Source organism: Microcaecilia unicolor, chromosome 3 (genome assembly GCF_901765095.1).
Source record: "Microcaecilia unicolor chromosome 3, aMicUni1.1, whole genome shotgun sequence".
Lineage (NCBI taxonomy): Eukaryota > Metazoa > Chordata > Amphibia > Gymnophiona > Siphonopidae > Microcaecilia > Microcaecilia unicolor.
Window position 1 is genome coordinate 378,835,577 of NC_044033.1, and position 12,090 is coordinate 378,847,666.

The 12,090-nt window shown below is 42.8% G+C and overlaps 1 protein-coding gene across 1 annotated transcript in view; it reads right to left on the bottom strand.

Moving 5' to 3' along the window:
• DNMT3A (DNA methyltransferase 3 alpha) overlaps positions 1 to 12,090 on the bottom strand; it is an 806,037-nt gene that overhangs the window by 459,098 nt on the left and 334,849 nt on the right. The window contains exon 4 of the mRNA XM_030198633.1: positions 10,954 to 11,326. Coding sequence (XP_030054493.1) covers positions 10,954 to 11,326 — 373 coding nt within the window. The remainder of the gene's footprint in view (positions 1 to 10,953; positions 11,327 to 12,090) is intronic.

Sequence of the window (12,090 nt, forward strand, 5' to 3'; positions counted from 1 at the left end):
CATAAGTGTGAAGAAGCTACTTGTTTATACCTTTGGTTTTGAGGAGTGAGCGAGTGGCAATTAGTTTTTTTTCTCTTTGTCTTGAAAAACTATCTTAAAGAGCTAAAAATATAATGTGCGGAACTAGGCTCCTTAATTAGGTTGTCTTGTACTTGTAGTTTTACAAAATCCAGCACATAAATATGTATTTGCTAGCATTTAAAAAACAAACATATAAACGGCGAGTGACCGACTCACTCGCAAATGCACAGTAGAGACTTCCCTCTCTGTCCCACCCCCGCGTCAATATGTGATGATGGGGGGCGGGACAGAGAGGGAAACTGCGCAAAGCCGCCAAGGTCGCTACCGCTCCCCCCCGCCCGAGGTCGCCGCTACCGCTCCCCCCACCCGGTGTCGCCGCCGCCAGCCCTCCACCCGGCCCAGGCCCTCTCTCCGCTACTGAACTTACATCCATTCACTGGAACGCAGCACGCACATCAGCTGAGCTGCCGTCCGCCTTCCTTCCCTGCCTGTGTCCCGCCCTCATGTGATGTAACGTCAGCGAGGGCGGGACACAGGCAGAGAAGGAAGGTCGACGGCAGCTCAGCTGATCTGCCCTGCTGCGTTCCGGCGAATGGATGTAAGTTCAGTAGCGGAGAGAGGGCCTGGGCCAGGTGGAGGGCTGGCGGCGGCGACTCCGAGGGTGGGTGGGGGGGAACGGTAGCGGTGACCTCGTGGGGGGGGGGTACTGGTGGCGGCGGTGGTGACCACGCGGGGGGGGGCAGCGTCGACCTCCAAAAACCCAAATACCAGCCCGTTTTAACGGGCTCAACGGCTAGTATATGTATAAAATCCCAAATACATGTTTTTTGGGAAAATGGCTGTTCCCACTGTACACTCCAGCAAATGCATCCTGGTGCATATTTTTATGAACATTAAATTTTTATTATTCAGTTTTCTTTTCCATTAAAATATCTAAACATCTGCTCTGTATTGCAATGTCACATTTTTGGGCTCATTTTCGAAAGAGAAGGACGCCCATCTTTCAACATAAATCAGAAGATGGACGTCCTTCTCACAGAAACGTCCAAATCGGTATAATCAAAAGCCGATTTTGGACATCCCCAACTGCACTCCGTCGCGTAGCGAAGGCCTAACACTTGGACATCCTTGACCCATAATCGAAAAAAAGAAGAACGTCCCTGACAAGCACTTGGACATTTTCACCTGGACCTGTTTTTCTTACGACTAAAGACGATTCACCACTGGAGAATTGAGTCCAACAGTCTTTATTATTATAAGTAAAATAAGGACCCGACACGGGCCGTGTTTCGATGCATGCAAGCGCCTACATCAGGGGTCAAATAAAATACTATATGGATGAAAAAATCATAAAATGATCATGAAATAACCATAAACAAACATGTATAACGAAATTGAAAAGAATATGAATATTGAAGTTTAAAATTCAAACAATTGTACACAATGATCAAACATACATAACGGACTTTAAAAGAATATGAATATTGAAGTTTGAAATTGAAACAAATGTACACACTGATCAACATGTAGATTGAGATTAATATGAAATTTTTTAAATATAAAACGGAACAATAACAATGCACATATATCTTTAATTATTTATAATTACCAGAGGTACTGATGTTAGATTTTGTAAGTTTGTTATAACATGAAACTGATGTCTGATGCTGTGATGGTGGGTGAGTAATTAAAAAGACTTTTAATTCTCTCTAATTCCTGTACAATGTTTTCTATAATATTTGATAGAATTCGTAAGTGTTTTAGCGAATAGCAAACCAAATTGCGCAGCCTAGGAGAGTATGTGCTATGACAAGAAGACACACATTTTTATATGATCCACATGCAAGCATGTTCAGGAATGTAATTTAGTGAAAGTGCACAGTTATACAAGTAATTTATAAATTTGCATCTATGTGCATACTTTAGTTGCATATTCAGGTGTATTACACCAATTCCAAAAAGTACACGTGCATTTTAGCCACAATTTCTACAGGTTTTGTGAAGCAATTTTATAAACAAATAGAGGTGCTTATCTGTCTTTCTAAAATTTCACCAAAATAGGCACCTACTTGGTCTTTCAACCTATGTGACCTGTTATAAAATTTCCTCCACATCCATAAATACAAATTCTTATAGCCAATAAGCGCTTAATTCCTCATACAAACAGACTATATATGTGCAAATGCAACATCCATGTATGCACACTGTCACGGGCAAGGCATTTCTGGCGCGGATTAGCTCGGCTTACATCGTGTTTCCTCAATATCCATAATGTACTAAAGAGCAGTTCTTACAAATTTCCTTTTCTAATCAACAGAGATGTTTATTAGGGTTTCAAACATCAGACACACCCTTAGCTAAGGTAGATCAATTACCTCTGCCGTACTCCTGCAAGATGCTTCCATACTCCATCCTATACAGTCTCTTTCTTTGTCATTTAGATTCTCCTGCCAAATCCCCCCAAGCTCTGAAGAAAAATGAGGGGAAATCCCCTTTCATTAGTCCTTTGTAGGGCAAGGCTTGGGGGCTCCAGTAGGGCCTTTCCCCACCCCCTTTTTAAAAATCTCTACTCCCGTTAGTTCTGTTAATCAATGTTCTTTTCCACAACTTTGTTCTGTCCCAAAACTTTCTTTCCTGTAATCAAAAACCCCCAAAGAAAAACTACAGCCCTGACTTTTTCCTGTCTTTAGCCACCAGGGCTGGGGCAGCTACCTTCCTTGCTGTGTTACATGACACACTGGCCCGCCTGCTGCTGCCTTGGGCACAATAAATCACAATGTCTAAGACTGGAAACAAAAACTGGTAGCCAAATGAAGCAATCAAGAACTTCTCCATTTCAAGGTCCTCCTTTGTAATATCCATATCCTCAGGCCTTTCCACAGTGTCTGTGTTTTGAGGCCTTGTCTCCATGGACTGAGGCTCTTCCTCTGGCTCTTCTTTTCCCTTCTTTCTGTTTCTTCCTCTCTAGCTGCCTGAGTTTTCAATCCCTGCCGTTGAAGCTACTCCTTCCTTCCACTGACAGCTAGCGGTTTAGAGAATAGGGAAACCCCACCACATCGTCCCTGTTTCCTAGGGGACTTATCCTTAACCTCCTAACAACACCCTCCTTGCATCAAATTTACTTTGAAGCTTTTGGACAAGTCCAATTCACTAATGCCCACCTCACCTATCTTCATTATATATACACCACTTTATAAGGGTAGTGCTCCTTGACATTTACAATTCCTCATGACATTGCTCTCTTATCAACACCAGTTATATTTAATTCACATTTAACTTCTTTCTCTGTGATCACACTTGTTAGATTCTCTTTACTAACCCACCTGACCATTACCCTACTCTGGGTTGTAATCAGTGACTTGTCAGCCTCCTCAATTATTTCAATGCATCTGAATGTCCATCGCAGCAAAAGTTTCTCAACCTCTCCTGGAGACCCAGAACCAATCAGGTTTTCAGGATATTCAGGGGCCCTTTTACTAAGCTGCATAAGGGCCTACGTGTGTACAGCGTGCACCAAATCGGCACTACCACCCGGCTAGTGTGTGAACTGGTGGTAATTCCGAATTTGGCGCACGCCTAATCCTGCAATAGAAAATAATTTTCTATTTTCTACCACTGGCTGCTTATCTGGCGGTAAACAGCAGTTGGCATGTGGTAGGTCAATGGGTGGCGGTAAGGTCTCAGACCGAACATGGACGCGCGATGGCTTCAATTTTAGTACATGTCATTTTCAGACCCCTTAAAAAAAAGCCCTTTTTCCTGGACGTGATATAAAATAGCCCAGTGCGCACCCAAAAGATTCTCTTGCACTACTGCAGGCCACTTTTTATTGAGGCTTAGTAAAAGTACTGCTCAATGAAAATGCACATGCTAAATTAAAGAACATTTATGCTCTGCATACATGTAATTTTGTCTTGTATATATTCATTGTGGATATCTTGAAAACCTGACTGGCAGTGGTGTCAGTCACTGTCCATTAGAGATTAGCTCCAGGACCTGCTTAAATCTTTTACTATTTAAGGGGCCAGCATATAAGTATTAGATTTCCTAGGTAAATCTTCAAATTGTGACCCCTTACTTAACTTTAAGACCTAAGATTCTAATTGTTAAACTCAATCACCCCTCCCAGAATAATACTATAAAAATACATAATTGGATATCATTCCAGGGTGGTGATGATAGGGGGCCATTTAAAAACCTATTCACCCATTATTCACTGTCGCTGTGGATAATAGTAGATGCTAATGATTCTTTGCATTCTATCACAACCTATTATTTTGAAACTGCTGTTTTCTCCCCCTAGAACAGTGGTCTTTGCTAATTTTTAAGATGGAGTCACTTTGGATCCAAATGAGCTGAAGGAGAGCAGCCAAATATCTTCCCATGCAGGATCACAACACTGATGACTAGCAGGTGTCAATGACATCCACCTCTTCACCCCTCATTCAAATATTTATTGGGCGTATCCTCAAAGAGGTGGGCATTTCCAAAAGCATTCTCTTCATCTTTTGAGAAATGCCTTGTCCTTCAAGCATGCGGCTCTTCCCCTCATCCACTTCTTCCTTTCTTTCATGAAATTAGGTAGAGAGCAGAAAGAAGCAGAAAAAAAAGCCACAATGATGAGGGCCACCCCAGAGGTCTCCAGGGGTTGCACTGGCCCCTGAGCTTTGTACTGAAGAACACTGCCCCTAGAAACTGCCACCCTAGGTGACTGCCTAGTTTGTCCAATGGATTAAACCAGCCCTCTCTGCCACTTTTCTGTTTTCTATGTTATATGCAAAGCCTGCTGTAGATACCCATTAACTGGGCTGTCATCATATATCCTTCGATCTGCATATAGTACTAGGCAAGAGGCAACAACATTTTGTAGGCGTTCACTTCCCGGGAAATAAGAAAGAGAGAGCATAAGCTAATATAGATAAGGTAGTGAAAAGTATTTTCCAACATGCCCACTTAAATTTCACTCGGTAGGCTGTCCCTGGATATTCAGTTGCAATTAACCACATAGGGCTGGATCCCACATATGGCACCAAAAAATATCAATGCTGAAAAAAGAGCTATTCTATAAGCTGCACTTATAGTTAGGTGCGGTTTATAGAATAGCACTTATGCCCAGAAATCGCGCCTAACTGTAGGCACGGCCATTTGCATCAACTGAAATGTGGTGCAAATATATTGCCTACATTAGGCACATATCCCTGCTATTCTATAGCAACATATGTTAATTTTAGGAATGCCCACATTCTGCCCATGACCCTCTCATTTACACAACCCCATTTTCAAATTGTGTGTAAAATTTAGGCAACTAAATTTATATATTAAAGTTCAATTAAATTTAATTAGTGCCAATAATTGCTTGTTAAAAAGCCAATTATTGATACTAATTAACTGATTAATTAATATGTGCACGCCAATTGGGCGCATGCCCATATCTGCATGCGTAATGTTTTGCAACTTTTACAGAATTAAGGGGATAGTACTACTAATATCCCCTCTGATTCCTGTGCCACTGTGCAAAAAATACAAGGAACCTAGGAAAAGAAGAAGCAATATGGATTCTCCTGGAAAGAGAAACTGGAACCTATACCTACATGGACAAGGATCTGATTGAAGATATCCATAAGCTTGGAATGAAAGGGGAGGTGCTATTGCTGGAAGATTTCAACTTGCCTTTTGTCCTTATAGTCGATGGGGTTATATTGCTAATTTCTTCCCCCAAATGTCTTCCTCTAGTATATGCAAAATGAGGTAAGGTATCAAAATGTGGTAAAAATTTAGAATATAGTAAAACACAAACTGAAGCTCTGTTGGATATATTCTTTTCCCTATCAGATAATGCATGTAATAGCCAGTGCCTGTGGGCATTGTGTGCTCTTTTATATGCTTTACGTATAATTTTATGAGGATACCCTCATTTTTAAATCTAACTGATGTCTCAGAAGAATATTTCTGAAAATCCTCCTTTTTATTACACAGTTTCTTCAACCGCAAGAACTGACCCCGAGGAATACTGTTTTGTAACTTACATGGATGATAACTTTTGTAATGGTCAACCGGCTATCTATATGTGGATGTGATGAATTCTTCTTCATTGTACTGTATGTGAATATCTAAAAAATCCACTATGAATAATCCCCCTACATGGGATGTGAAAGACAAATTTGGATCACAACTATTCAAATAGTCAAAAAAAATCCTGAAGTGTCCTGATCCCCAGTCCAGACCAACAAAATATAGTCAATAAATCTTTTCCATATTAAGACCTTAGAAAAACACCGAGATGTATAAACAAATTATTCTTCCACTGTGGCCCCTATAGCTACTCCTTTTGTTTACAAAAAATATCTATTCTCAAACTTAAAGTAATTATTACTAATAACCAAAGTAGATATAGTTTGTAATATATCTTTCTGAGTTTAACTGAAGATCCTACTCAGAAATACCAGCAACAGTTTTATAGTTTTATGAAATCTGCATATATGTTGTCTTTTTGTAGTGCTTTCCTATCACCAATGGATTTCAGAGTGTGTTTTCTACTGTTTTAATATTATTTTAATGTTATTTTATATTGTAAACCGTTCTGATTTACCTTGTAATAAGTGACGGTCTAGTAAATGAATAAACGATAAATGATAATGAACAAGGCCCTTTGGTTATTAGTAATATGACTGGAATACTGTTTATCCAGCTAGTCTAAATAAGGAGGTCAAATGGTTATCTATCCTGCTTATAATCGAAAGAGAAAAACGCATATATTGCGACCCAAATCGGGAGATGGGCATCTTTCTCCCATGGGTGCCCAAATCGGTATAATCGAACGCCGATTTTGGGCGTTTCCAACTGCAATCCATCGCGGAAACGGGTAAAGTTGGCGGGGGCGTGTCGGAGGCGTGGTGAAGGCGGAACTGGGGTGTGGTTATCGGCCGAGGAGAGATGGGTGTCTTTAGCTGATAATCGAAAAAAAGGCGTTTTGACCGCGATTTTGGGTCACTTTTTTGGACCCTTTTTTTTCACGAACAGGTCCCAAAAAAGTGCCCCAACTGACCAGATGACCACTGGAGGGAATCGGGGATGACCTCCCCGGACTCCCCCAGTGGTCACTAACCCTCTCCCACCAAAAAAAACCCACTTTAAAAACTTTTTTTCCAGCCTCTATGCCGTACCCACCTCCATGACAGCAGAATGTGTTTGATCCTGTGACAGCCTTTCCCTGGTTCTGATGTGGTTCTCGGGTGAGTGTGACACCCTTTCTGTTATGCGCACTGCAGAGTCACATCAGCAATGCATTGTGGTGGGTGTAGGGTATTGGGCTCCGTGATTCCACTAGCTTGTGGCAAATGCTCACGATGTTGGTAGTTGGTAGGCTCTACTCCCATGGTGCTTTTCCCCCTGCTTACTGGGTCAGAGTGTGCTCTGTTTTGTTTCCGGTAGTCCATGAGGTAGTGGCCATTTTTGTAAGCCCGTTTTAGATATCTTTCACGTGTTAGCCACGTTACAGAACTTAGTTCTTACCTTGAATGTGGCTGAAAGAGGGCATTGTACACCATTCTGCCAGCTCTGACCTACTGCTAATCTCAGTACCAGGGAGACTCATTGCCAGTGGGGCACAACCTCTGATCTGCAGTTAACTGTGAGTAAGTGAGCTTATTCCAATAAAGGACGTTTTCGGAGAGATTAGTCTTCAGGTGTCAGCTGGTGTGCCAATGTTATATAGCAGCAACAAGCCCTAGAGGCCTGCGTGTATGCAGGTCCCTGGAGCACTTTTAGTGGGTACCGCACTGCACTTTAGCCAGGTGGACCCAGGCCCATCCCCCCCTACCTGTAACACTTGTGCTGGTAAATGGGAGGCCTCCAAAACCCATTGTACCCACATGTAGGTGCCCCCTTCACCCCTAAGAGCTATGGTAGTGTTGTACATTTGTGGGTAGTGGGTTTTGGGGAGGGGGGTTGGGGGCTCAGCACCCGTGGCTATGCATGTGGGAGCGTTGTCTGAAGTCCACCGCACTGACCTCTAGGGTGCCCAGTTGGTGTCCTGGCATGTCAGGGGGGCGAGTGTACTACAAATCGTGGCCCCTCCCATGACCAAATGGCTCGGATTAGGACGTTTTTGAGCTGGGCGTTTTTAGTTTCCATTATCGCTAAAAAAAACAAACGCCCAGCTGAAAAACGTCCATTTTTCCGAAAATACGGTCTGTCCTGCCTCTTCACGTACCCGTTTTTGGACATAGACACCCATGGAGATAGGTGTTCGCGTTCAATTATGCCCCTCTTTGTATTAAATATAACTTTAGTGTTAAACATACATCTTTAACAGGTTTCAATTTTGGCTTTAAATATTTAGAAATAGATCATCTGTTAAAGGGTTTAAATTACGATGGGCATATGTGCTGGCATCAGAAGCTATCTGGTGCCATTTTTGGAGATTTTCTCTCTGTTATTTTCGATTCAAGATGAAAATTCAACGGGTTAAATGATTGAAGTAGAGGTGATATATATGTTCACAAGATATTTCAGTGATGATGGTATTGTATAGATGAACAGAATATTATTTTAACTTCATTCTTTTAGAATCCTCTGAAGATGCAAGTGAGCAAACCATGGAAACATGTCGGGGTTCAGGAGCTATTTGAGCGATTCATATGGCTGATGAATAACATTGGAAAGCTTTGCGGATTACTGTTTGAAAGAATGAATACTGTGAAGAATGATAGCTTGGATATTTATAAGTTTTATGTGTGAGAATACTATTTGGAAGAAGGAAGCTTTGGTCATTTTCAAATCACTTAGGGGCTGCACGCCAATTCAGAACTACCGCAGGAGCCCAGTAGTAGTTCTCACCCCCAGCACGCCATTTCTGGTGCTACAAAAATATTTTCAATTTTGTAGTGCCGGTGCTTAACCGTTGGTAATCGGGCAGCGCTGTCTGCTGCCCGGTTACCGCTGGTTTAGAATGCTCCCCCTGAAATTGGCAAGTGGTTCACTTACTGCGTGGCCATTTCTTTTCCTGAAGAAAAGACAGCCTTTTACCCCCTGTGGTAAAAGGGGACCTCAGCGCACGTTCAAAACATGCACTCACGCTAGAGCAGGCCCCCTTTTACCACAGCTTAGTAAATAAAGTTCCATAGGCTACAAACAGGCTCATTTTTGAAAGAGAAGGACGCCCATCTTTCGACACAAATCGGAAGATGGGAGTCCTTCTCCCAGGGTCATCCAAATCGGTATAATCGAAAGCCGATTTTGGACATCCCCAACTGCTTTCCGTCGCAGGGACGGCCAAAGTTCAAGGGGGCGTATCGGAGGCGTAGCGAAGCCGGGACTTGGGTGGGTGTGCCTAACACATGGACGTCCTCGACCCATAATGGAAAACAAAGGGCATCCCTGATGAGCACTTGGACGACTTTACCTGGTCCTGTTTTTCTTACGCCCATGGCACAAAAATGTGGACGAAATGACCAGATGACCACCGGAGAGAATAAGGGATGACCTCCCCTTACTCCCCCAGTGGTCACTAACCCCCTCCCACCCTCAAAAAACATCTTTCAAAATATTTTTTGCCAGCCTCAGATGTCATACTCAGGTCCATCACAGCAGTATGCAGGGAGCAGTTTTAGTGGGTGCAGTGCACTTCAGGCAGGTGGACCCAGGCCCATCCCCTCCCTACCTGTTACGTTTGTGAAGGAAACAGCAAGCCCTCCAAAACCCACTGTACCCACATCTTGGTGCCCCCCTTCACCCATAAGGGCTATGGTAGTGGTGTACAGTTGGGGGTAGGGGGTTTGGGGGGCTCAGCAGACAATGTAAGGGAGCTATGTTCCGGGGAGCATTTTATGAAGTCCACTGCAGTGCCCCCTAGGGTGCCCGGTTGGTGTCCTGGCATGTCAGGGGGACCAGTGCACTACAAATGCTGGCTCCTCCCATGACCAAAGGGCTTGCATTTGGTCATTTCTGAAATGGGCGTCCTTGGTTTCCATTATCACCGAAAATCAGAAACGACCAAGTCTAGGGACGACCATCTCTAAGGACGACCAAAATTTCAAGATTTGGGCGTCTCCGACCGTATTATCAAAAGAAAAGATGGACGACCATCTTATTTCGATAATACAGGTTTCCCTGCCCCTCCATTGGGACGTTTTGCAAGGACGTCCTCAACAAAACTTGGGCGTCCCTTTCAATTATGCTCCTCTATGTAACCTTAAGTCTAAATGCTTTGAAAATACGTCTCCAGGTTACTTGTGTCAGGTGGGAGTTTCCACAGTGGATTTATTTCTTCACCTCCTGGGAGAACTATTATCAACAAGAGATCAGTAACATTTTTTTTACACATTTTGGTCTGTTACCAGTATATCTACTGAAGATAGTCAAGATATTTAGCTAGATCTTATGGACTGACAACCATGGTGTGTAGGACACACAAATTAATTATAATCCTCAGGAGGTGTGATGGTTGTAAAATGAAAGCTCATCCACTGTTGGTTATGCTTCATAGTTCTGAGTACCTACATCACAAATTTAAGCATATTTAAAATCAAATAAAAATAAAGATTATTTTTTTAAAGACCATTTAAGTTTCTTTGGATAGTTTGAGACATCACAGAACATAAACAAAAAAAAGGGCCTGATTAATATGTATTCCACAGAGAGAAGGAGAAAGGAATGTGATAGAGATATTCAATAACTGTAAAGGCCTTTATAATGCAGAAGAAACACCAACAGAAAGGAAGTTTTAGAATAAGAGATCATGATGTGCAGCTCAAAGAAAGTTAATGAAAACTTTTTTTGCCTAGGGAATGGACCTCCTCTATACAGTTAATGGTCCCTCCAGCGCTGCTAGTTTTTTCCCAGACTGTATCTTCCCCAATTCATTCAGGACCCACCAACATTCTCCACCCTCAGAAACACTGTACATATGCCATTGAAACTGAAGAGTCTTACTTTTGTCAGACATTTCTGAGAGTCTCCTCCTTCCTCTCTTCTTCTGAGAGGTAGCAGGTATCAGGTCACTTTCATCCACTTGTACAGAATCATGTCCATCCTTTAGAGTGCAGCAGCCATTCTCCATGGACCGTCCTGTTTCGCTCCCCTGGAAACTATCTGTCTCATCCTCATAACTCCGCCTCCTCTTCAGACCCAGTTCAGCACAGTCCTCCTCATCCTCTTCATTGACTGGGATGTGACGCTCTGTTTTCCGCTGGGCACTATCCTTTTCAAGGTCTCCATTGTGCATGAGTTCCAGGGAGCTGCTATTCTGAGAGAGTTGGCACTTTGGGACTGAGGCAATATCTTTGGATGTTTCAATGGTTTGCACCTAATAAACAGACAGAAATAAGTAGATGGTGAAATGAGCTTCAGAGAAGATGTATAATCTAGTGGTCAGAACAGTAAAGAATACATAACTTAACATGAGATTCCAGCTCTATTACAATTTGCATAGACCAATAACCACAAAGAAGCTTGCTTGGATGGATGACTCAGACATATGTGTGTGTGTGTCCTTCTTAATTTATGATATAAAGACGTATATTTACTTTATATCAAGAGTTATATACATATAACTCTTGATATAAAGTAAATATATACATTTCTCTATCCATCAGAAATATTATTCCTTAAGCAACATTTTTAAGCTAAGCAATAATCAGCTGGTAGCAGTCATTTGGGGGGGGGGGGGGGGGTTAGCCCTGACCAGTGTGGGCAAAATTAGGCCTGGATATTCAATACTGGGCCATGTCCCAGCACCGGCATAGAATATCCAGGACTATGCCGACATGTGCTGGCTGCTGGAGCTTAGGTGGATCCCAGCCAATATTCAGCCAGGACCCATATAACACAATTATGAGGAGCCCACTGAATATCGGCCAGGGCCTGCATAAGGTGAAGCATGTGCCCTCACCCCATCCTTCTCCCTCCACCCTGATCCTATCCCCCACCCCCAAAGTAGAGCCCCCCCCCAACAGGCCCACACTTCCACTCTCCATAGGCCCCCCAGGCCTATCTGTAATACCTCTGGTGGTCTGGGGGGTCCTATAAGCAGGAGTGATGCCCAATTGTACCTGCACATCATGGCTCCAG